Genomic DNA, 26,852 nt, shown 5'->3' with positions numbered 1-26,852 from the left:
AGTTAATAAAATAAATAATCGTTGTTCACAAAAATTTCGGTAGAATAGCAGTAAACGGTAGCTTTGAAACGAGAGACGGCAGTTAACAGAGAAAAATGAACGTAGGTCGGGAGATGCGATGTAATGCAAGAATTTACTTAAAACTACACGTCACTGGGCGACGTGATCTTACCCAAGTTGCAAATGACGCTACGAAAATTATTATTCTGTCAATTAGAACGGGAGAAATTTACTGCGATCGGTAGAAAACAACGTAACGATAGTTCGGTAGATGATACGACAAATTTACCATAAATTATAACCAGTATGAGAGATTGACATTCAGTAACAATTTACCAAGTCGGCGAACGATCGACTAGATAGCCTTCGGTAGAATTATTCATAAACGGTAGATTCGATAATTTATAATTATTACGTACTCGAGGAATTAAATAATGAATTTCTAAACATAACTTTTGAGAGAATATCAAAATACAAAATTATGAGAGAGTGAGAATTTCGGAGAGTTTACAAAATAGAGAAATACACTAAAATACACCGCAATACAAAAGAATGATTCACAGAACTTAATTTAACAAAATAGAGAGAAATAAATAACAGGCAAAAATAATATAAAATTGCCAATAGCAATAAAGAAAAAGTGCGGTAATATCTAGGGGCTGATTCTACGCTCGCTTGTACTCCAAGGAACTCGATATATGATACAATAGGCACAAAAATAAATGAAAATATAATAAGCAATAACAGAAATAAAATATAAAGCACACTACTATTACAAAAAGAGTATAGAATAAAATATAAAGCCAATAGGGCTCAAAATACGATGGAAAGGGCAGAAGCAGGCTAATAGAGATTCACAAATAATCAGAAAAATCATAAATACAGAGAAATAATTATTTGGCAGTTACGAGGTCGCTCAGATACGAAAATAATAAATTACTGAAATCATGCAGTCACGCGGCGGCTTACTGCAACTTTAAGCCGTGGACCATGATTCACACAAAACTGCCCTCGGTCGCCGGGAGGATTTTTATCTCCCTGTTCACCGGCAGTCGAGGCGATACGGAAGGTTCGAGTGGATGCTACCCCAGGTGTATATAAAGGTGCACCAAGGTAGCCAGTGTAGTCTGATGAGACCGTCAGTAGGCGAAGTCGTCGAGAGCTGCAAACGGTAGCTAGTGGTCCCTTGTTGATCCGGATCGTTGTCGTCCAAGTACCTTATTAGCTTGCGCCGAAGCGCGAAATAAAGAATTTACAAAAGAGAATTAGTTAAAAGTAGTTATTGCCTATTTTGTATCGAGTTCGGTTGGAGTACCCTGCTGAGGACGCGTAAACTAAAAATAATAGCGGTTGTGTGCCCTTGTGACGGGCGACTCTGAAACGCCACGTTACAACTCTTATAGATTCCCGCACGCTCACCACATTCCCGCACGCTCAGCTACATCCCCGTTCGCTCAGTTGCATTTCCGCACGCTCTTGTCAACGTGTGGGAAAGTGGTACTTTGCGAACGCAAATGCATGCGCAAAATCGAACTTTGCGCACGATAATAGGAAAAAACAATTCAATCAGGACTACTTGTCCATATCGTATGTCTCTACTAAATTTTTCAATCTAAGCTGTACTGGTCCCCTTGAGGGGCTGCAAGCACAGGGTATCTACAATACTGCAGACTTTCTTGTATGGGCCGACGCTGTGCGTAAGCCTGTTACATTTCTGCAGTGCAAGCTTTTCACCAATACCTTCAGAGCGGGGCTAGCGGCGTGCACACAAATGTAGTAGACAATCGATACTCTTTGCCTACTACAGACAACGGAGCAGTATTCAATAGTTTTTGATAGCAGATCACTAAGCTGGTAGGGGCGGGACCGGACAGCTGCAAGTCATGATTGTTCATAGGAATGATCAAATAGGAAAACCATACAAGCGTATATCATTACAAGTTTACAAAAATTGAACCCATTCCTTCCAATCTCGTGCTGATGTATTTAAACAACCGAGTTCACTAATCAGTAGTCTTGCCTTCATTAATTAAACCGCCTCAGCCAATAATTATAGATTTGCGAGAAAATGCAACCCTCTCGAACTACATTATTTATAAAAACCCCAATAGAAAGCAAAGCAGAAACGGAACCAATTTAGATTCAGATAAGACACTTATTATTACATATTATAGAAACGGAATCATAGTGAATCTTAAACATCTATATGATTGTTACAAGTAAACCAAACCGTTTTTGAAACCTTACTCTGAACACCGATGGAAAGAACTTCTTAATAAATATGTATTTAAACTAAGATCTGTTATACAAAATTATATTTCAATCACACATAGTGTCGTTGGCGCGATCTGAAACTACCTCAATCTCGAGAATTGGTAAACTTTAGGACAAGTTCTGAAAAACTGATCAGCAGACCTCATGGATTCGAATATATTAAAATACGTAAGTCCGATGAACAACCAAATTACACAGACAATCAGAGCTATCTCGCGATGTTCCTGTCAGAATGCAACAATAATATTCAACTGCTGATTTTGTAGTGAGCCTGTTACAGATCAGACTATTGCACTGGGCATTGGTACGATATAAGATAATAGGCGCGTCGAAGAAGCACTTATCAGTGTGATTTTTAGATACCAATTTCAATCTACTCTTGCTGATGAAGTTGCTGCAGACATTTGCCTATTAGCACTCAAGCTGGGTCCTAGTTTACCTCAGTCCTTGGCACCTACCTAATTGAGATGAAGACATAAAAGAAGAAAAATATCGGGCATAGCCATCTGGGAAGAAGAAAAAATGCCTAACCTAACCTGTGCATCGGTCGTGCTAGTATCTCAATATTTAGTTTAAACTCTACAACGATTGGTTGCATTTTCAATTCTCGTACTTCGGTAAAAAACATTTGATATGTAGAGTTGATTCAAAGAAACACGCAATGCATTATTTAATTCATCATATGGCTATAATCTGATTGAGTGGAAATTGAAATTGGCCACCCTTTCGAGTACATCTGTAGCCGTAAGAATTATAATAGTAATAATGATGATCGTGGTGATGATGGTAGTGATGGTGGTGTTGGTGGTGGTGGTGAAGGTAGTGGCGGTGGTAGCGGTGCTGGTCATAGTCTTCGTCATCATCTTTATTTATTACAATTATGTTTGCAAAGCTACAAGAATAAAGGAGGAAGGGAAAGGAATAAGCAGTAGGTTGGCAGTCGTAATAGAAGCATCCGCATTCGCTCGAGGGACTAGAGCAACTGTTGAGAACCTTGTCCGGGTCTAGCCAGACTCGAGCCCAAATCACCGACCAGCAACTCGGCGCCTGAACGCCGTTACCTGTCTTACATTTTTGCAAGTTGCCCTCAGAGCCTCATTGACAGGTTAGGGACTTGAACCCGAGTCCTCCCGCTCCGTAGACTCAAATGCTAGCACCTGAGACACTACAGTTGGTAGTGGTCCATAATAGTGGAATGTTAAGGGGTCTAGCAACCTCTAATTTTAATGAAATGGATTCTAAAAAGATGCATGAACGTAAGCATAAGAATGCCCTACCTCAAACAGTTGAAGATGCCATTCGACCTATTATGACGATCTCAGTTCAGATGAATTGTTAGTGCGGTGTGAACGAGGTTGCCACCAAGCTACAACCCGTTAACGGTTGTACAATAAGGGACTTACTAACAGTGTACTCCCTTTATGTAGCACGAGTTTGACCAATAAAATAGCATTTGTAAGGCAACTGAGAAACGGGGAGGAGAGCGTATGATGACGAGGGATCTCCCTCGACTCTCGGTGACCCGTGAACTCCGTAATGGGAACAGGCGGTTTGGAAATGTACCAAGAGTTCGTAGGAGCCTACGAGGGACAAGTCTACGGAGTGGTAATACGATCTCAGCATCTTCCTGAGAAAAAGACGACTGGATAGCGTACACGCACACCAAAAAAGCCAGCCAGATCGTGAGGTAATGCGATCAGGTGCTTTCGCGACCGAAGTGCTACTGTACCTTACTCGCATTTGGGGGTAGCAGAAGCGAGCATGTGCTACGCATGCGTGGCGACGAGTACGCATGCTGAGCGAAGGTGTTGAGTGACGTAGAAGCAAGCTTGGCACTTGCGGCCACTTGCGGTTCGAGCTTCGAATAAAGCAGATATCGAATGATTCCGTCTTCGCAAGTCACCCCGCAATATTCTTTCTTCTCATTAGGCACTATGTGGTTACACGTTTTCCAAAAGTACGGCAGCTACGGGGGTGGCCAGCCTACCAACGGTGGCCCGCCACTCTAACGGCTACGGATGTTCAAGTCCTAACCCGAGATTCGTTCCTCGAAGTGTGAGCCTGTGCGTGTTTGTCACAGACCTGGATACGATAACTATCCGTTATTTCGCGTCTTACGGAATTCCGGAGAAGGTACGTTTGACGAGGTGCACATCACTTCTGAGTCACACCTGAGACTCGGTCTGACGGAATTCCCTAACTGTGTTAAGTGTGGAACGATGTAGCGAAAGCCACTTAATTCTGATATCATATGCTGGTTATTCAATCTCGCCAATTACAGAGCACATCATCGTGTGGATCCTTCGTTTCACACGCGTTCAACCTTAATACCTCCTAATCTTCAACTCATACTTGGCGAACGTTGCACTTATGTCCGTAGAGCTAAAGATATTATTATCATTTTAATATTACGGTTATTGATCTTTAGGAATCTCAGTCGTATATCGGAGAAATCACTTAACTGGATCCCCTCTCTACCTAATAGAGATTTTACACAAAACAATAACGAAAGTGTTTACCCCGCCATTTGGTTAAGAACGCCGAACACAAGTTTGAGCAGCCTACATATCGACAAAATTGCTAGTTATATCATTCTGCATCCTGTCAATGATGAATACGATGAATCGAATTGTAAAAATTGGAAGTCGCTGCTACAGTTTGTGCATGGAAGTCAACCAAGAGTGTTGTGCTACCGCAGACGTCCGAGCTCAGAAAAGCACGGAGGAGGCTCGTCTCTAAGCATCTAGAGTTTCCAAAAAGAAGCCCAAGAGGCTCAATCAGCTGCCGAAGGGGTCATATATGGGCCAGGAATCGCTGGTTCAGGATGAGAAGCAAATACCGCACCGCTACTCGAATAACGACTTAGCAAAATAAGCATGCGTACTTTCTCTCGCGAATGAATTGAATCTATATTTGTCGACCTAACTGCAAGTAGATCTCAGAAGATTTTCAATCCGATTGACTTTGAAATTGGATACAACACTTTTAGATACATTATCTACGAAGCAGCGTACGATTTATGAGATAACTTGATCTGTGCTTTTTTCATTTGTATCAGATACCTTACAGTTTCATTATTAGTATAGATTGTTTAGCCATTGGCTTACCAGACTGCTCGATCATCAAGAAAAGCCTTTTGCAGCTCAACCGTGCACTCCCCCATGAAGACACTTTCTCGGTCAGGGCAGTAGTCCCACAGAGTGACCTCGATGCTTCTATCCATTAGATCGTCACCGGGTACTCCAGAAAAATTGAGGGTTGCATTCCAAATTGGGTTCTGAGTAGGTTCAGCAACATCTGTCTTCAGCGAGCTCTGATCGCCACTAAAAAAATCGAGATGTCATTCTACACACAGATTGTCAACCAGAAGTGAACATTTGTCCAATGAAAAAATCTCGAGACAGTGTAATTTTTTTACCACAATTGATCTGAGATTGTGTAAAGAAACCCCGTAAATCAAACCTACCATGCTGGAACTAGACGAAGCTTTGCATATGCTTCAGGAGCAGTTCCGTACCCGGTGTCCTCGCGAGTGCATAATTCGTCTCCAGCCAGCACTGAGACTACAAGCTCTTTGCGTTCGGCCTCGTACCAGACCTGGATCTGAACTCGGCCTGTGACTTGTTTTTCTTTGGCGATTTGTTCCTATAAGAATGGAATGTAAACTATATAAAGTAACTTCAGTTATAGTAATCGGAGTCAGTACTTACGTCTGACAAGTATGGACATATGAATTCAATTATACAAAGAAAACTAGTACTATAAGGTACGACAAATAATGTAAAGTATTGCAAGTAACGTATTTTATATTCTAATGGCAGGTTGAAACATTTTGGAATTTGGCAAAAATGACAATAGAAGCCTGGTTGTTTTCGTCATCTTATCCTTTTCATATTATCGTTCAACGGATAAATATCCAGTCAGCATAATTCGTTTTCTTTTGTGTGTTATTTTTGATTATTTTGTACTGGCAAGACAAGGTGAGTTGTTAGCTGAAATTTTGTTTTTTGTCTTGAGGTTGACTGAAGCTATATTTCATCTTCGTGAAGTTGAAGTTTGTAATGTAACGACCTAAGACAAAAATACGAAATTTCATAACTTTGAAATTAATTTGTGAATATTGCGGCTAAAATTAGTATATTTTGCTTAGTTTATCGAATTTTTATAGTTTTCGTCAATTCAGCGTTTCAAAAATTCAAGCCCATAACTGTTTTGTATTTTTGAATATCATTTCATCATGAAATTGTTGTTTCAGAGAAATCTTATATTTTACATTTCACTGATTCTACAGTTTATTATAATAACTCTCAAATTCTTGCCATACAAATTTTTTTAATCGGGTATTCTACATCACGTATGTATTATGTATTGGGAAAATGACGACTTGTCTAATAAAACATGCAAAAGCGATATAGAAGTATTACGGGGAACGTGATGCTATTCCACAGTATATAATTATGACGGTGATATTGAAAAGATTACTAAGGTGCCTACTTGTTTGACGCAATAAATAAGAAGAAATCAAGATTCATGTAATGGAATAAAATTAATACAGAAAGAAACTATTACATATTGATACATAATTTCGTTAACGTGTGTTTATAATATATATCGTACTTCACGTCACTATACAGTAATAAGTATGTAATATACATACTAGATATATAATTTATATGTAATCTAATTTTCTACTTTTCTCTTTTTTCAATACAAAGGTATAGAGCTACAAAGGCGAAGAGTGTTTTTAGGTGGGTTCTTCTTCGGTTAAAAAAAAAAAATGACGTGGTCATCTTTCATAGCGTATTGTTTTTCATCCTCTGGACGGGTGAAACGAATAACCACATTTTTATATATGTCTGTACAACAACCTCTATTCCTGATTTTCTCTAAAAAAAAAAAAACAGAAAAATTTTAGATCTGAAAATGAAAACGCTTGTGAACAAATCAATGCACAATTCATCTAATAGATGTTCGAATGGAGTCCCGCAATCATAGTAATACGATTGTTTATTTATTTAGATTTTTTTTTTCTTATAACCGAAGAAGATTCATAGCCGAAGCAAAGCAATCGAAAAACAAAATCAGGCTTGGACTAGCCTTGCGACTGGTTTCAATAGATTACATATGACTCCATACGCGCATTGAATTTTTCATTGTGATATTATGTACGTCTGCAGTATATGTACAGATTATTCGCAATGTAAATGATGCAATTTACTGTGAATACAAATTTATAACTTTTTTGAGAATAAAGTGCCACCAGTCAACGAAGTAGTCCAAATTTTTGAATGGGCTGGTGAAAGCCGCAACAAATAGGTTTGACTCCAGGGGCAGCTTATCGATCCCAAAGCAACAAGATTACTGATCACTCTTCCTAGTTAAATAGATTCAAGCTTCTTTAGCATCATGTTCTTTTTGTGGAGAAGGAAACAGGGGAGTAAGAGTGAAAATTTACAGCACCAAGTCTGTAGTGAGTATTTGGCCCGTAATGTCTTTACATTCATTAAAAGTTACATAAATTTTGTTTTAGAATTCACAAATTTTATATTGGAATGTATTTTATATCAAAATTGAATAGGGTTTCAGGGAACAGGATTCTTTTGTTTTACAAACACCTAGTTATGAAGTGGAAAACTAGAGTTGGGTTGAATAGTTCCTAAACATATTGGGCCATGAATTCCTCACCGTTCTGTAGAAAACGAGAGACAGAAAACAAATTCTCAATATTTTTTTCAATTCTAGGCTATGTTTCTACCGAAAATTGTTACGTCAGCAAAATATTAGAATGCTACGTAGGCAGAAATTAAATCTGACCACTTCTTCCCAAAATTTTAAATAGAGATAAATGCATAACCAGATCCAAGCATGCCCCTGCGTCCTAATACGTAAGTCTAATTTTCAAAGGCAAATAACTAGTTCGTGCCAGTTGGGTGAGAGTAGCGTATACTGAGCAATAACTTTTATACACTTACATTGTTTTGCATCTGCAATGTCATTTTTTAATTTTTTTTCAGTTCGTTTCGTTTCATTTCTCATCTTTATTTTTCTCTTGTTTAGAGAGACAGACAGAGAGGCAGAGAGATAGTAGGAGTATCAGTTCAATTTACGGAATAATTTAATATTTATTTAAGCATGTATTATTATATATTATATATGAGATTGAATTGAATCAAAGTGTAGTTATATGGTACAATCAAAGTGAATTAATGTTGTAAGTTAAGTGAAAATTAGAGAAGACAAACGCGCATGAAAATGTGAAATTGAAAATTAAAATAAAGAAAAATACGAATCAATCCCTGAAATTGTCTTGTGACATTTATTCCCAACACTTATATTCAGTTACACTTTAATTGTTTTGCTTTTGTGTGAGTTTCAATTAAAAAAATTTTTTTTTCACTCTTCAACATATCTGATGGTTTTTTTTTTCTGTCTTTCCTTTTGTTGGTTCTTCGCATTGATCCAATTATTATGTATACCGACATGCAATATTCGGTTTTTTACATTTACAATGTCAAGTTCGTAATCCTCCATCATATAAATTCACTATAACGATAATTTATCAGCTGGCAGTGGTTTTTCAGAGCTCTTTTTACTTTTTTTTTTTTTTTAATGATTCACGATTTTTTCGATTTTATTATTTTTCTTATTAGGTGCAACTTTGACTTCTATTGAGATCCGAAGTTTATTAGGACGGCTATGGCAATACGACCTTGCTTGAATGACCACCTCATTGTATTTCACGAATCATACGAATGTAGGCATGCGGAAGAGTTGGTGCCAACGGGAAGAGTCTTATTTTCTTGTTATGTATGAATTAAGCATAAAGTATGATAAAAAATAATCAGTTGATGATGAAATATGATCTGATACGAGCATCATATATTTTGTCACTGGATAATGGGATTTCTCGATGCTTTGGATCCCAATAATTGTCAATCTTGATAGAACTGGATTATGCATTAACCATGCGTGACCACGAGTTTACGAGAAGTGAAAAAACTACCCATGGTAAGTAAAGTGAAGGGAATGAAAGACACGAACAAAAAAGTGATAAATATTGTAACCGATTGCATATGACCACAACACATATAAGGTTAACAGACGCTATAAATATATGTATACCTGAAAACGCGTTAAAGTATATTAAATATCCTCCACGCGTCTAATATTATACATATGATACATGTAACATACTAAATAAAGATAATCTATCTCCATGGTAAGATTAGGCTATGTGTACAAATTTTCATCCATTTCTTGGATTGTTTTACCTATAATATAAATATGTTGATGTATGTGTACAAGGTGAGTAAGTACAAACTCCGAGAATAGGAGGGGCTTAGTTAATCAATAGGCATCGCATATGACACAATCAGTTGCTTTGATAATAACGTAATCATAAAAACGAGTAATACTAAATGATGTCAAATCTGTTGTTAAATATTACTTGTTTCAAATACCAACTGGTATCTCAAATATTGCTGACTGAAGTTTTGTATCGAACGAGACGCCGTTCAGTTTGAATAGTTTTCTTAAAAGTTATGTACACCAGTATCGATACACATGTCAATTCAGGTATTTGATTGTTATACAACTCCATTACTAAACAATCTACATTTCACTTCATTATTAATATTGGCGTTGTAATCGGAGAGCTCAGAGCCAAAAAATTCTGGTTTGCCAATGGCTAGTATTTGAATGTGCGAGCCGCATTCACGAACATCCTGTGGTCAGTCAAACCACCGTTGGGGCCGGTGTTACAGGTCCACTTTTGAACACTGCATAAATTCGAGGGTGGGGAAACGATTTTCTCAAGGCGGAAATTTATGTACAGGTTATACAATATATACAATAAAATGTAAAATTATAGGAACGAGTTGGATGTACGTAAGAATAGGGGTGATTAGTCAGGCTCTACAAAAAAAAAGTGAATCTTATTTCTGAAATCGAAAAATTTTTTACAAGTAGTTTAATAAATATGTAGTACAAAATAAAAGAAAATAGTTAATCAACTATTTGATAGAACAAGGTTTGGCAATCATTGCGAAAAAGTGAAAATATCGAAAGTGTGATCGGCGCGGCGGGGATGCTTGCTCTTCTTTCGTTTTCAGGTTAAATATTTTCATTGAAGGAGAATAACTTTAGGCGAGAAAAAAATTGCTGATTTTCATGGATCTTTTTGTAAGAGAAAGACTTCTTCAACACTATTCAACATATTATAAGTTTTGGCTGTTACATCATGTTTTTCATTTCAAATTTTTTCAAATAACGGAGATATGGTACGGTGTTTTGTCTGGGTCGTAGCGAATGTCGACAGACACGTGTGACACATAGCAACGGCTGGATGAATTGTGCAACCAAACAGAAATTTAATTTTAATAACACTTAATTGTAGAATATAAACCTGCTGAATGTAAAAAATACTGAAAATTAATGACATGGTACGCTTTGAAATAATAACATAGAATTGTTTACCAAAAAATGGCCATATTTTGCTATAAGAGCATACTTTTTTGAATTGAAAGTAGTGTAAATATGACAGTTCTGGACCACACAATGGCGCGCACCCCCCTAGCTCCCTCCTAGCTCCCCCGTAGCCCCCCCCCCCCCCCGTGTTGACCATTTTCGCGGTTTGCCGTAAGATGGCTATTTTCATAGGATTTGACACACACGCACACAATAATTCCTGTCGAGACTTGTTTGGCGCCGGAAAGCCGCACATAAATCGGATAGGGTAAATACCCGCTGGATCTATTGAAAAAATTACAGGAAATTGCTCTTTGAGATGGTGCCGGCAATGAACTTTGCTGGTGGTGATGTACTTGAATCAATCTGGGGCAGTGGGAGTGGTCCCATAAAAATTCCTCGCACAATATGCGTGTCGAGACTTGTCCAATGGAAAATTGTAGTGGGGGTGAGTGGTATATAAAGCGAAAGTCTATCGTGATCGTCACTCTGTTCTCATCGTATTCTCATTGTGAACTGTTCTCGCTTGTGAAATGATCTCGAAACGCGATGGATCTAGCAAAAGTTAACCACGTCAGCCGCCTGGAGAATCTGCCAACCAAGAAGATGTCGGAACTCGAAATTGGGGCAGTGTATGACGTCATCGGGTTACGACTGGTCAAAACAAAATTCGGGGTACGTGGCTTGGCGACGATCGATGGAAAACACAACGTCTTCTTACCACCGAGAATCGTAAGAGTTCTACAAGAAGATTCCAGTCAGCTGACTAAAATGTGTAGCATGGCCAGGGAAAATCGTCTGCAAATGAAATACCTTGGTGGGGAATTCAACAAGTTTGAATTTTCATGCAGTTATGTGCCATAAATGAACTTTGCGACCCCCTCTACTTCCACAAAATTCGTCCACGAGGGGATAAAAGCGGGTGTGCTGGAGATGGAATAGTCAGTCTTCCACATACCATCCGTCAGTATATAATCGAGCGCAACATTCCCACTCCTCAACATGGCGATGATCCTAGACGTGCAATGTTTTATTGGTCATAATATGAAGTTTGTATCCAAGGAAGTCGCAGTCATGAATGTAAACGGGTCGGGTCTGGATTACATCATTTTCAAGCCGCCCAATGATTTGGCGAGCATACCACTTGAATGTAGAGCTACCAATGTATGGTTGACACACAATCACCACGGAATATCATGGAATGCGGGCAACAAATCTCACGAGGATGTGACGAAGATTGTGAGAAAAATGGTTGGAAATGCGTGTTACGTATACGTCAATGGGGCGGAGAAGGAAGTATGGCTGACGGAGATCGTCGATGGTACAACGAGGGTTATTGATATGGAAGATTTGCATATCATACCCTCTGCAATGGAAAAATTGAGGTACATGGAAACGGCACCGTGGCATGACGTGAACCATGGATACTCTCCAGCGAATAACCTCCAGCAAGCAGCAGCGCCAGGCTCAATTTGGTATGATGACAACTCTGAATACATCCCGGCATACAACTGCGCCTTTGAAAATGTGCAGCGACTAAGGAGTTGGTATTCGAAGGAGTGTACCAGCTCCCTCGAGAAATCCTTCCGTCTATACGAAGAATTGGACGGTTTAAGGGCAATGATGTCCAAGGATATAGCTTTTTTACCAAAGGAGTTTATCCGCACGTTCGCATCAAACTCCATCAATGATGCGTGGGATGAACTACCAGAGAATATGAAAATGGACTACGTCATCGCAAGTTTCCGCAGATGTAACATACATTACACACCAAGACCCGATGGCGATATGGTGGATGGACCGAATCCTGTAATTAAAGACTGTCTAGGTTGCAATCGTGTGTATAGATAACATGGACAATATTCACCAAAATGACAATAGAATTTATTACAATATATACAATTATATTCGGGTTTATATGTAGAATATTCAATAGAATTAATCTCAATTGTATCATAGCTTATACATAGAATTAAAAAAATTTACTATTCGATAAAATTATAATCTAGAAATAGGATACATTAAAAATATATATCTTTATAACTTTCACCCATTCTCGTCATACAAAATGAAATGTTATGAATTTTCACTTGTGAAAAATATATAATCAATAATTGTGAATTTAGCGTGGTTTATTCCTCAAAATAATTCATAAAATCATTATCGTTATCCTGTTCGCTAACATTATCATCATCATCATCATCATTGCTATTTTCGACATCCATAATTATTACGATAGTTTCATTCGCCCATTTTTCTACAATTATTTCCATACATATATCACCGTAATTTATACAATGTTGGCTGTTTGGTCTCACTCGAGCAGCTCGCGCATCCTCAACGAGATCCCAAAGCTCCTCCAACGAGAACTCGCGTGTTGCTTCGGAAAAGCCTATAATTATCTCTTCCTCAGCCTCCTCATCCTCGCCCCAATCAACGCTCGACCACTCGTCGTCATCATCACTCGAATAAGATGACATTTTTTTCTTTCCAAAATTGATTCGCGATGAAAAATCTGTAAAAAGAGCAAGCCGAAATAGAAAAGTTGATGCTGCTGCACTCATCATTTATATGCATGATAAATCTCCAATTCAAAAAAGTTTCCACCCATTCAAAATGAGTGATATGGAGAAGGTGTGGAAGATACTAGAATTTTATTTTAATGTGGTGATACACACCAATCCTCGTCCGAATAATAACCATCATCGTCAGCTCTATTGATGTTTCCCAGCATTTGATGGATTTGATCAATCTCATCTAGAAGCAAACCGAATCTAATGCGTACGTCTTCGCAACCGTCAAAATCATTATCAAACTCAATGCCCACTTTCCGTACATTCACCTCCACCCACTTGTCATCACCATCCCCGCCATTCCAAACACCCTCCACCTCCGCTTCCTCCTCCTCCGGCTCCTCCTCCTCCTCCTCATCCTCCACATCACTCGATGATGATGATGATTCTAGATGATGCTCGCCAGCCAAATGATGTTCAAACTCGCGATCATCATCACCAACACTGTCATCAATACATCGCTCGGGGTCGATAATTAGCGCATCAGCATCACTATGAGTCAATTGATCCTCATCATCCTCCTCGTCATCAGCCGCCCCTCTGCACACCTGCTTATATGTCGGCGATCGTGGTGGTGAATGGGGTAGGGAGTCTGATGACCCTCTTTTCCATCCTTTCATATTTTTTCGATATGATTCTAAAATTTTTCCAGATTTTTTATGGATATGATGATAGGGAATACAGAAAAGTTAAAACAAATCGAAAAACTTTGTTAACATACTAATCAAATGCGATAATCATTACGGAATTCAAATCAACATTCAGAGTATCGTAAGAGGATTGGCGAAGCACCATATACATATATATGTGTTGTAACGTGGCATTTTTGATGCCCGTTACAAGGAGCTCCTGGAAGCCTGGGCGAAACCAAAAATTTAGGAATTTCCGAAATTGAGTCGCGAAGTTTTTGAAGAAGAGCGCCAGGACTAGAATCACGCATCCGAAACTACGAGAGGGGACACCTTAGCGAATAGCGTAAGATATTTCAGGTTTTTTTTGTTTTTTTATTTTTTGAGCTACAACGGCATCAGGCAAGAAGTCGACACCGAATTCGAGGAAATTGCGAAGTGGCGGACTAGCGACAATTGCGAAGGAAGGATGTCGAGGCTGCGGAGGGGGAGCCGACACAGATCCCCGCATCGCGGGAATCCAAGGTGGACGCGATTCCCGCTGGCGGCCGGCGTGCTGCAGCCTCTCCCCCTTCACCCCGCCAACAATTGACCAGCGAACTTGCGACGGACCGACTAGCGACGAGGGAGCACCACGCTCACCGCCAAAACGTCATGGAGCTGCGCGGAGGACGAGATTGCGACCTAGCTTTAAGTTCTGCGCAGCGATGCTATCGAAGGTGCGCGTCGAGTTGCGCGATCGACGAAATCGATGACGGATCGATTATTGCGTATTCTTGTGGGTATGACGTCACGTATGAGATAGCGTATCGAGATCCGTGTTGCGGCAGATCGTAGGTTTTTGAAACCACTCTAGTTCTGGCGGTCGTGATTAGTAGTCACGTTTTGGGGGAGTTTCGCGAAGCAATGGAGTCGCCCAAAAATCGCGAGGGGAATAGAAAGGGGGTTGCAAAGGTGTAGAAGGTAAGCGCTGCTTCTATCCCCGCGATTGAATTTCGAGCATAATTGCGAAAAGGCTTGCCGAGTAACGGATAGCCGTTTTGGATTTGCGTTGTAGAAAAGTACTCGAAATTCTTTTGCCGATTCTTTTGCTTGATGACCGTAGCCTGAGTACGCCTGTTAAAGTAGAGTAAATTTTGAGTTTCTGAGAAAGTTGAGTGGAGTCACGGGTTTTAGTTGAATCGTTCTCGTTAGTGAAATCAAGTATAGCCGAATTTCGCTGTACCGAGTCGAGCCGCGTTATCGTTTTTTTTTGTGTCACCTCTCGAGTAGGTCGGGAAGTGCCGAATTGGAGTGCTCGGATTAGCGGGTAACGTTTTGGAGGATTTTGAAAAGATTTGATTTCGGATGCGTTGCGATTGCGTATAGTTTAGGTTACGTTTAGTTGCGCCTGCATTGAGTTCCGTACCCGTTATTTAAGATAATGTAGATTGAGTTGCGTTACTTTAAGCTTGTGTTTAGTTGAAGTTAAATGTAGTGGTGCTTGCGCTTAGTTAAGTTTACGTTTAGTTAAGATAGTGTTTAGTCGAGGTTAGGTGATGTATAGTCGAAATTGCCGTTGCGTTGAGCAGCAGTTGAGACAAGAAGTTTGAGCATTGCGTTTTAGTTGCGTTTAAAATATAGTAACGTTAGCGGATTCGTTTAGATTTAGGGCAGCTGGCGGTAGCGTCGAAGCTCCGAGTCGGGTGAGATCTCGAGTGAGATTGAGGACGCTGTCTGTTCGGTAGCCCGACGGCGCACCGTCGAATAATTAGTTTTAGTTTCGTTTCGAGCAATAATCGCCATGGAGAACAAATGGCGAATTTGCAAATTGAGAATTGCGTATGAGGATTTTGTGATCGTTGAGTGACGTTTTAGTTAGGAAGCCGCGAGCTCATTAGAGTAAGAAATGGAGTAGGTTACGTGTAATTTTCTGTTTAGTTTTAGACTCGCGATGAGCGATTTTTGGATTATATTTTTTTTGTTGTTTTGTATCACCGCTATTGTGGAATATAAGATTTTATTTTACTTTTGTTAAATAGCGTGTGTATTTCGAGTGTCTCTCTCTCTCTCTCTCCAAAAATTACCCCTCCCCTCTCCGCGGTACTGAGCTATCGGGCATATGCCCGAGGAATAGCGTATTAATGATTTCGAGGCGTGTTAATCACGCCAGGCGCCCAACAAAAACTTTGCGATATTGTTTCAGATCCAGGGTACATCGTGGACGCCAAATTATTGTGCACGCGGTAAGTTCTCGGTCATTTTCTCCGAGTGACCGAGAAGCGGGAAAAATCCACGTTACAGTGTATTCTAGAAAGTACTTACAAAAAATATGAACTCGTTGAAGTCTTAAGATTTTTCAAATGAACGCCGTTTTTTTTTTTTTTTCTCACGACTCACTTTATTAAAAACGCTTGTTTTCACACGAAGGATTTTCAAAATTACTAGAGAAGTTTCAAACCGCTGTTCGAATTTATACTAAAGGAGTCGCACCCACCCTCCACCGGGCAAAAACCAGCCGGCCAATCATTTGTAGAGCATGCACCACGTGACATACAGACAAAAGAGTGACGCGGGGGAGGCAGTATAAGCTGGGAGAAAATTTTCTCAAGAGCTCGCCAGCTTTTCGTTTGCTGATTTTTTTCTCGTTGCATACCCCACGCTGATATGGTTGGGGATGTGCAGGCTCGGACTTGTTCGCTATAAAGAGTCGTAAAACCCAAAACTGTGTGTACACATACCAGCCGGTCAAGAGCGGGCAAGACAAGATTTTTCTCACACCAAACACTGTTCGCTACCTGCTTTTCGTTGACCGATTTTTCCCACCACATGTCTTACGCTGATTAACGACTCATAAAACCCAAAAACTGCATGTGCACATACCATCCGGTCGAGGGTTGGCAAGACAAGATTTTTCTCATGCCAAACACTGCGCACTACCAGCTTTTCGTTTGCGGATTTTTTTCTCGTTGCATACCCCACGCTAATATGGTTAGGGATGTGCAGGCTCGGACTTGTTCGCTGTAAAGAGTTGTGAAACCCAAAACTGTGTGTACATATACCAGCCGGTCAAGAGCGGGCAAGAGAAAATTTTTGTCACACCATACACTGTTCGCTACCTGCTTTTCGTTGACTGATTTTTCCTATATAAGCGCGACGCATCCGATGCAGACTCATCAGTCTTACACGCTACATGCAAGTCAAAAGTCATACAAAATTCAGCTTATATCAACGTCAAAGTCTTGGTACTCAAAGCGTATATGAGACTTGTAAAGCAGATGGAGGGGACGTACAATTTGCTGAGAGAGCAACCTCCCGGAGAAGAGAATGACGCTATCACCAATCATTGGACTGATATTGGAATTGCGCATATCGAAGTTCTGCGCGATATTTCTATGCAACGAGGAACAACCGTTGGTGCGAAAATACGGATCGAACCTACGATCACACTCCTACAATCTTGGGTGACGAAGATCAGGAAGTTGCAGCAGCACACGGTGGTGACGGGTGGAAATATCGGTACTCCTGCGGGTGTACAGTGGGACGACGTGGATAGTGCTTTTGCCAGCCGAATCAGAACAGGGGTTGTCACAAATCTTCGTCATGAAAATTTGGACGCCTTCCTGGACTATGTGCAGCACGTCGTCACCGAGAAGCTGGTGCTGGTACTAAGCGAGGAGGGAAATGTGAAGGTTAACCTTATATTATCGTGCTAATTCGAAAATGCCAAGCGCGAAGAGATCTCCACCAAAGTTAAGAGCTTCAACACCTCCAACGTGGCGATTCTTCTGCCATCGAGGGAAATAAATGGCTGGTTTACACGTGCACGGGGTGATCTGTCATCAAAGGTGGAAGATTTCGAGCAATGCGATTCCGGCTAGAGTATGATTGAGATCCTCAACATCGCTGTAAATATGAACCGCTATCAGCCTCTCGCTGCGGGGGCTTTAACATTCATCGGGCTGCCCCAAGACATTCGACATAAAAAGGCTGTGATCAACGTGAGGAACGAGGACGCAAGATGCCTTCTCTGGTCCGTCACAGCAGCCCTCCACCCGGTCAACACCCACATTGATAGGACTCACAACTATCGTCGCTATATTTCCGAGTTGGACTGTACAGGTATCAAATTCCCTGCTGCTCTACATGATGTGAAGAAGCTTGAGAGATTGAATAATTTGCGAATCAACGTATATGGGATAGAATCTCAAACTTTTTCGCATGATGCAAAATCAAATAAAAGCGTCATTGTGCCAATTTATTTGAGTAAAAATTTGCATAGCGTAAACATTGACACGATCCATCTTCTAATGGTTGTGAGTAATCCGGAAGACGATATGACTGGTGAGTTTGCACCAAGATTCCACTTTGCTTGGATTAAAGATCTGTCCCGATTGGTGAGCGAACAATTGTCTAATCATGATGGTCAACTGTTTTTATGTGACAGATGTTTGTGCCACTTTAGCGTGAAACACGCCTACGACAATCATCGACAAGATTGTATTATGCTAAATAAAGTACGCATGGAATTTCCCAAGTGTAAAGATTCGGTATTTTCCAATTTTCAAAACAAAGGCACCGTTCCGTTTGTCGTATACGCCGATCTCAAATGTATATTAATCCCCGAACCTGTAGATGAATTTGAAACTCGTAAGACTTGTGATATTCAGAACCATGTCCCGCACAGTGTGGGGTACTACGTACATTGCACGTACGATGAGACATTATTGGAGTTCCACGGTAAACGCGGTGTCGATTGCATACATTGGTTTATGAAACAGCTTAAAGATTTATCAATTCAAGTAGAGTCACGCATCAAAAACATAATTCCGATGAAGGCTCTTACCCAAGTGCAACGCGATCGTCACATGGGCGCAAAGAATTGTTATATTTGTGAAAAACTGTTTACCCCTGAGAAGAAAAAGTGTTACGATCACTGTCACTTCACGGGTAAATATCGTGGTCCTGCTCATAATCGGTAGAATTTGAATTTCGAAGAGTCGCACACAATTCCAATAATTTTCTACAATTCGTCCGGTTACGATTATCACTTTCTAATAAAATCCCTAGCGTCAACTTTCCCCGGTAAAATTACACTGCTACCCATGAATAAGGAAAAATATATATCCTTCACGAAACGCGTCGATGGAACAATGATGCACTTGAGATTCATCGATTCGTTTCGATTAATGGCTAGCAGCATCGATAAACTTTCCACATACTTGACCGATACCGATAAACGCATAACACGTAAATCTTATAATAACCCGACTCAGTCCAGTTTGATGACCCGCAAAGGCGTATTTCCCTATGAATACGTCGATTGTTGGAGGAAACTCGATGAAACGCGATTACCTGCAAAGACGCATTTCTACTCTCTTCTCACCAATTCAAATATTAGGGACGCCGATTACGAGCACGCAAAAACTGTCTGGAGGAAATTCCATTCAGAGTCATTGGGGAGCTATTCAGATTTATATTTAAAGACCGATATTCTTTTGCTTTCCGATATTTTCGAAAATTTCCGCGCTAGCTGCTTCAAAACATACGATTTAGATCCGTTGCACTATTACACTGCACCGGGACTTGCTTTTGACGCGATGCTCAAGCATACTAATGTAAATTTGCAACTTTTAGACAACCCTGAAATGGTGTTATTTATTGAAAGAGCCATTCGAGGCGGCGTAGCACAATGTTCTAATCGACACGCTCGGGCCAATAATAGATTCATGGGAACAGATTTTGATCCAAACAAAGCGGAATCGTATCTCATGTATTTTGACGTGAATAACCTGTACGGTGCAGCTATGAGCGTGCATTTACCAATCGGTTCGTTCGAGTGGGAGTATCAGCACATCGATATAACAAACCATCCGGACGATTCGCCGATCAGCTACTTTACGGAGGTAGATTTGGACTACCCTGTGGAACTCCACGAGGATCACAAAGGCTTACCACTTTGCCCCGAACATTTTGCTCCGCCAGGTAGTAAAAATGCTAAAATCGCGACCACCCTTCACCCCGAAACAAGGTATACATTGCACTATAGGAATTTGAAACAGTGTTTGAGTTTACGATTGAAATTAACGAAAGTGCATAGGATTTTGAAGTTTGCACAATCTCCATGGCTCGAGCCGTACATCACTCTCAACACAGACATGCGTAAGCAGTCTAGGAATGAATTTGAGAGAAACTTTCAGAAACTAATGAACAACGCTGTGTTCGGCAAGACTATGGAGAATGCGCGGAATCATAAAGATGTTGAATCGGTCACAAAATGGAAGGGAAGAGGTGGTGCGAGAACGCTTATCGCCCGAGCAAACTCTCACAGCTGCACCGTATTTGACACTGATATGGTTATCATTGAAATGAATCGTGTCAAAGTTCACGCCGCCAAACCTATTTACGTCGGCGCATCAATTCTAGATCTGTCAAAAATCTTTCTCCACGATTTCCACTATAATTGTATTAAAACCAACTTTTCGAATAAACAGGCTAAATTGATGTATACCGACACAGACAGCCTTATTTATCAATTGAGTGTGCCTAATATCTACGATATCATCAAACGTGGTGTAGATACAATGTTTGATACCTCTGACTATCCGCCCGACAATGTGTATGGTATTTCCCTTGAAAACAAGAAACTACTAGGACTAATGAAGGATAAAAATAACGGTAAAATTGTGACAGAGTTTGTGGGATTGTGGGCAAAGCTGTACACATTCACTACGATGGGCGAGGATGGGGAAAAATATGACAGTGGCGTAAAAGTGAGTAAGCGTGCCAAGGGTGTAAAAAATTCGTCGATAAATAGCATCATGTTTGATGATTATAAGCGCTGTCTGATGGCTTACCAAGAGTTTACTCTCCCACAGTGTTCAATACGCAGTGAAAAACACGAAGTATCCACGATCGTACAAAAAAAATTGGCTCTGAGTTGGCAAGATGACAAACGGCAATTGATACCTGGGCAGACCGACACCGTACCTTGGGGGTTCGTCCTAGCCCCCCAATAGCTATAGGATAAGCTGTAGACGTAGAATTGATGTAAATATTTGATGTTTGACGCCTCGGATGATCCACCATCGGGCGGAAACGTTTCACCATCAATACAATATTCAATGGATTCAAAAAATTGAATTTATATATTTGACAATTATTTATTAATTATCATTGATATATCGAGCAATTATTCATATTTATTCGTTCATCACGAAAAAAATTTTCAGAAAATGACAAAAAGTTTGCTGAAAAGGAAAAAAAAGTTTTCCAAAAAATAAAATGTGTAATAATCGTATGAAAAAATTGCATATTATCATTATTATTATCATTATTACTATCATTATCATTATTATTATCATCATCGTCATCGTCATCGTCATCGTCATCGTCATCGTCATCGTCATCGTCATCATCATCGTCATCGCCATCGTCATCGTCATCGTCATCATCATCATCATTATTACTATTATTATTACTTTCATAGTATAGAGTATGGCACATGTGCGTACAAAAGAGATAAAATGTGGAAGTATTTGTATATTCAAAATCTTTTATTGTAATTCGGAAAATACATACAAATTATGTTACATGTCTGATTTATTTATCCAACTATTGTGCGAACTATCGAAACCCGACCACTTCACATAGAATAGATTCCCCCGTTCGCGTAATACTTTCTCCACAAGGTAGCCGTCGGGATATTTCACTTTGTTGAGCTCTTCCTCGTAGAAGCCCCCCTCGATGGGATGATCTTGATAATCGGTAAGTTTGTAGGTGGGTGGATTGTTATTTTTCACCCCACTCACGGTGAATATTTCTGTCGTCCAATTGGGTGTATAGCCTTCTTCGAATACATTCTTGTACTTGCTGATTCGAACTCAATCGCCTACACTGAATTTCCGCGCTCGATCACTTTGTTTGATTTGCCGAGGCTTGTACACGCTACGATACAGCTGTTTTTCATTCTCCGTGCCAACATCCACCGGCTTAATCCAAATCGTGCGATGTTTGGTGTTGTTGTAGGACTTTATCAAATCATCCAGAATAATAATCCACTCGTACGATCCTTGGAGAGTAAACCGCTTTCACATTTTATTTTCCAATGTTCGATTAAAACGTTCGCATATCGACGCCTTTAAGTTGCTAAATGTCGAATACATATTGATGTTGTGATGCTTCACGAGGGCTTTGAATTCGCTGTTGTAAAATTCTTTGCCTTGATCAACGTGTAGATGTGCAGGTATACGGCTCTGGATCAGTACAGATTTCACGGCAGCAGTAACATCTTTCCCACTCTTGGACTTTATCGGCACCGCCCACGCGTACTTAGAAAATATATCGATGATTGTCAATACGTATTTGTATCCCTTGTTGCACGAGCTGTATGCGGTCATATCGACGAGATCAGCTTGCCAGGTCTCATCTAGTCCGCGTACATCTACGAATCGGCGCGGATAGTTGCATTGAGCCTGTCTGTGAAGTTCGGCAGCTATTACAGTCTTCATTGTTCCCGACTCTCCACCTTCCAATCTTTCGAATTGTCGTCCAACCACTCTGGTTCCTCAATCGATATTAATTTCCTGCTGGTCTGTCCCGGCGTCGGTGTTGCTTGCTCCCCAATATGTTTAATGCGACTCAACGTGTTTTCGATGTATTTGTTATCTATTCGTAGCTGTTTCAACTCCTCGTTGTGATTATGCGCGAAACTCTCAAAATTTGATTGAAAAGTATCCACAATATCCACAGCCATAGATCGTCAAGCGGTATTGAGAACTTTCAGGGAAACGGCATCGTTTTCCATCTGCGGATCAGCGATATTACGCAATCGTTTGCTGTCTATATCGTACTGATTGTCGTTGGTGGTTTTGAATCCAACACCAGGAGGCCCTCGAATAAATTTTTTACCACCACCACGCTCCGAGTGTCGTCCGAATATGTCTATGCTCATCACTGAACGATCACTGAACAAATGATGATTTTATGTTTACACGTCGCTAATAAACGATTCCGGCCTCGCGCAACTCTTCAATAATGGAGACTATTCCGTTGGAATGGTTGGTATTGCCTGCAGTCTGTGACGCCATAAGCAGCCGGGGGCGATCTACAATTTCATTTTGATCATCCCAGTAGATGTAATCAACATCTTTCCCCTGCATTCGCGCAATCTTAAAGTCAGGTAAGCCCATACCTGATTTTTTCGGCGAGCCAACGTGTTGTGCAATGAAATTTCTATACTTTGCGCTTTTTAAATCATCTCGAAGGCTCCCATTGGCTTGGTAACGTTTCCGATGCGCGTTTGTCGTCGTTAAAATTTTTATATAATTATTCTCATCCCCATCATTTACAATCGATGCATCGGGTGATTTTTTAAACAGTAATTCGAGTGATCCAGGTGTTCTCTCATAACTTTTATCCCCCACATTGACCAGATTATCAGTGAAATTGATCGGCGTATCACCAATCATCATACCGTTTGTCAACTCTCGAACACCGTATGTGGTATCCAAATCCCTCTTTTCACTTGTGCTGAATATTTTCAAATATTGCGCCGTGGAATCCGTTGTTTTCTTCACCGGCGTACCTGTAGTATAAATTTCACCAGACTTCAGTGTTTTATCATTTGCATCCATGAAATTCCCCTCATCCATATTCTCATCCTCTTCATCATCATCATCATCATCATCATCCCCGGTACTCTCGTCATCTTTTTCTTCGTCTTTTATCGTTGTCACATCCGGTAGTTCTGTTTTAATTTCATGTTAAATATGCTGCTGCTGCTGTCTTGAGGTATCTACCAATTCTTGCAACGGTGTTACCAAAGACTTGAATACCTCTTCCATAACCTGTTCGGCCGTGTCCTTGTCCAACTTGAGCATCTTATTCTTTCGCCGTATGACATTGGATGCTTTCGACATTTCACTCAATGTATCGCGATGCCTACGAATCTTGGCACTCTCCATGTTGCCGGCTCGATTGTTGCAACGAAACTGTGCAAGTTTATGTTAGTTTATGCTTATAAAGCAGTCAAACCCCTTACTTTATCGCCCCCCATTGATTTCGCTGTCCTTGTCAATTACGGTAAGACTGTAATTGTCATCATTCCAGCATGCCGAGCACAAGTCTTCAAATTGCTGATACGGCATGTCCGTGTTCACATGATTGTTGTAGATATGTTTCAGATTCATATCATGCTGCCGAAATAGCACCAATAAGTTTGCATTGTCCCGCACTAGGTGTTTTGGACTGCGCGCATATGTTTGACTTAGATAAAAGCTATCGATCTCGCGATGTCTGCCTATGCTGAAGTATGCTCTGATATTATCCTGCTTTTCACAGGCCACATGGTCGAAAATCATAACAGAGTTGGGGCGAGCATCTTCCGGTTTAGCAACCTCATCGTTCTCGCGAAACAGGAAATAACCCGCTCCCTGCACGGGTTCTAGTAACTTTTGCAAAAATCGATACTTCGGCTGGATGACAGATTTCGAATAGACGTAGATATTTTCGAATCGCAATCCATTGCCGTGGGTGATAAGTGCGAGAAGAGCGGTAGTTTTACCGCAATTAGATGGCCCGCAAAAAATGGCTCTAACGATATTTGGCAGCAATTTTCCATGTCGTTTTCCTATCTTCCTCTTACCACGTCGAACCATTTTATCAAAATTCGCGATAGGTAGTTTATCGGGCTGACCTGGAAATCTCATGATGCTTCGTTAGCATGACAACGAGAACTAAGATGACGGTATACAAATTCCTCCTTTGATAGAAGTCACGTTGGTTGTTGCCTGACTATGAGGACGTGCACACAGAAGAAACGCGGTGGTGGTTTGTTGAATAAAATCATCAATCATCTCCCAGTTGAATTGCATGTGCTAGGGTATCAGTACTGCGGGCCTGGAACGAAATTGGCTAAGAGGTTGGCGCGTGGAGATTTGGGGATCAATCCGCTGGATGCCGCGTGTAAAGACCACGACATTGCATACGCAAAGAATCGCAATATCGCAGCGAAAAATCTTGCCGACAAAGCGCTCGCTGAGAAGGGGTGGAATTGCGTCTAGGCCAAGAACGCTAGTTTGAGTGAAAAGGCTGTAGCCTGGGGAGTCACCAACACCATGCGAGCTAAATCTAAACTCGGAATGGGTTTAGCTGCGGAGCGGTCGAAACTTGGAGCGGCTGCGAAGAAGAAATCTAGAACTGGCGGGAAGAGTTAGCAGCGGAAGAGAACTGTGAGTCTCAAATCCATCATCACAGCGGCAAAGGCCGCCATGCGACCGGGTTATAAAGCCGTCGAGTCGGCGTTGGCCGGTGCACGTGCGGCCGCGCGTGGCACTGGGAAGAATGTTCGTACGCCTCGCGTCATACCTGTGCCTGATAAAATTGGCGGCATCCTGCCGTTTCTCATTCCAATTCTGGCTGGCCTAAGTGCTACTGGGGCTCTTGCGGGTGGTGCTGCGGGTATAGCTAAAGCTGTCAACGAATCTAGTATCAACAAACATCGGTTGAACGAAACCAAACGGCACAATACAACAATGGAAGCGATTGCTTTGGGCAAGGGATTATACCTACGACCCTACAGCAGCGGAATGGGCCTGTACTTACGACCGGCAAAACACTAATAAAGCTACCACATCGAGCTCTCACCAACATTGATGTACGCAACTATGCTAAAAATATAGAAATTTCATATTTTCGTGGGGTTTTCATGCGGAATGATCTGCCGAAATCAGGACCAAAAATGCTGGAATCCGCTATTATTAATCTTGTCGATAAAAACGGTCCAGGGACACATTGGGTTGCGTACAAGAAAAATGGTGACCATATTGTGTATTTCGATAGTTTTGGTGATTTAAAACCGCCTGAAGACTTGATGAGGTATCTCGGTGTTGGTAGCGTTAAATACAATCATAAGAGGTATCAGGAATACGATACTGTGATTTGCGGCCACTTGTGTTTCAAATTTCTCAGCGAACAACTATAAAAAGACAAGTGTTACATGAGCAAGCATTAGTCATGTCGGAATCGTTGACGTTAACACTGTCAGGCACATCCTTCGTGCTGGAGACACAATATTTCCCCCCAATCGAGTTATCACCGGAGAAGAACTATGTTCTCGGTCTCGTCGAGTTCCTGACATTGAATTCAATACCCAATATTCACGAGACGTGCAATAAATTTTACCTGAAACGAGTGGACAACAGCAGAGAAAGCATCACGATACTTACGGGAAGCTATGATATTGGGGATATTGAAAAATTTCTGCGTAAGGAGCTACCCTCCGATATCACCCTTAGTCTGAAAGCTAACAACAACGAGCTGAACAGTGAAGTCACGTGCAACCATGTGGTAGACTTTAAGCCCAAAGATTCCATCGGCCGATTATTGGGATTTAAAGCAGTTGAGCTATCACGAAACGTTACTCATAAATCTGAATTACCCATAGCCATACCAAAGGTTAATACTTTACGCGTTTAGTGTAGCATAATAAACGATTCCGGCCTCGCGCAACTCTTCAATAATGGAGACTATTCCGTTGGAATGGTTGGTATTGCCTGCAGTCTGTGACGCCATAAGCAGCCGGGGGCGATCTACAATTTCATTTTGATCATCCCAGTAGATGTAATCAACATCTTTCCCCTGCATTCGCGCAATCTTAAAGTCAGGTAAGCCCATACCTGATTTTTTCGGCGAGCCAACGTGTTGTGCAATGAAATTTCTATACTTTGCGCTTTTTAAATCATCTCGAAGGCTCCCATTGGCTTGGTAACGTTTCCGATGCGCGTTTGTCGTCGTTAAAATTTTTATATAATTATTCTCATCCCCATCATTTACAATCGATGCATCGGGTGATTTTTTAAACAGTAATTCGAGTGATCCAGGTGTTCTCTCATAACTTTTATCCCCCACATTGACCAGATTATCAGTGAAA

General features: G+C 40.8%; 1 protein-coding gene across 1 annotated transcript in view; it reads right to left on the bottom strand.

Moving 5' to 3' along the window:
* The window catches only part of Fife (regulating synaptic membrane exocytosis protein fife), a 2,091,151-nt gene that overhangs the window by 331,865 nt on the left and 1,732,434 nt on the right, over positions 1-26,852 (bottom strand). Inside the window, exons 16-17 of the mRNA XM_069137999.1 lie at positions 5,741-5,919; positions 5,382-5,597 (exon numbers count right to left, since the gene is read on the bottom strand). Coding sequence (XP_068994100.1) covers positions 5,382-5,597; positions 5,741-5,919 — 395 coding nt within the window. The remainder of the gene's footprint in view (positions 1-5,381; positions 5,598-5,740; positions 5,920-26,852) is intronic.

This window comes from Neodiprion pinetum, chromosome 7 (genome assembly GCF_021155775.2).
Source record: "Neodiprion pinetum isolate iyNeoPine1 chromosome 7, iyNeoPine1.2, whole genome shotgun sequence".
Lineage (NCBI taxonomy): Eukaryota > Metazoa > Arthropoda > Insecta > Hymenoptera > Diprionidae > Neodiprion > Neodiprion pinetum.
The sequence above is the reverse complement of the archived record's forward strand: the minus strand, read 5'-3'. Positions and strand labels throughout refer to the sequence as shown.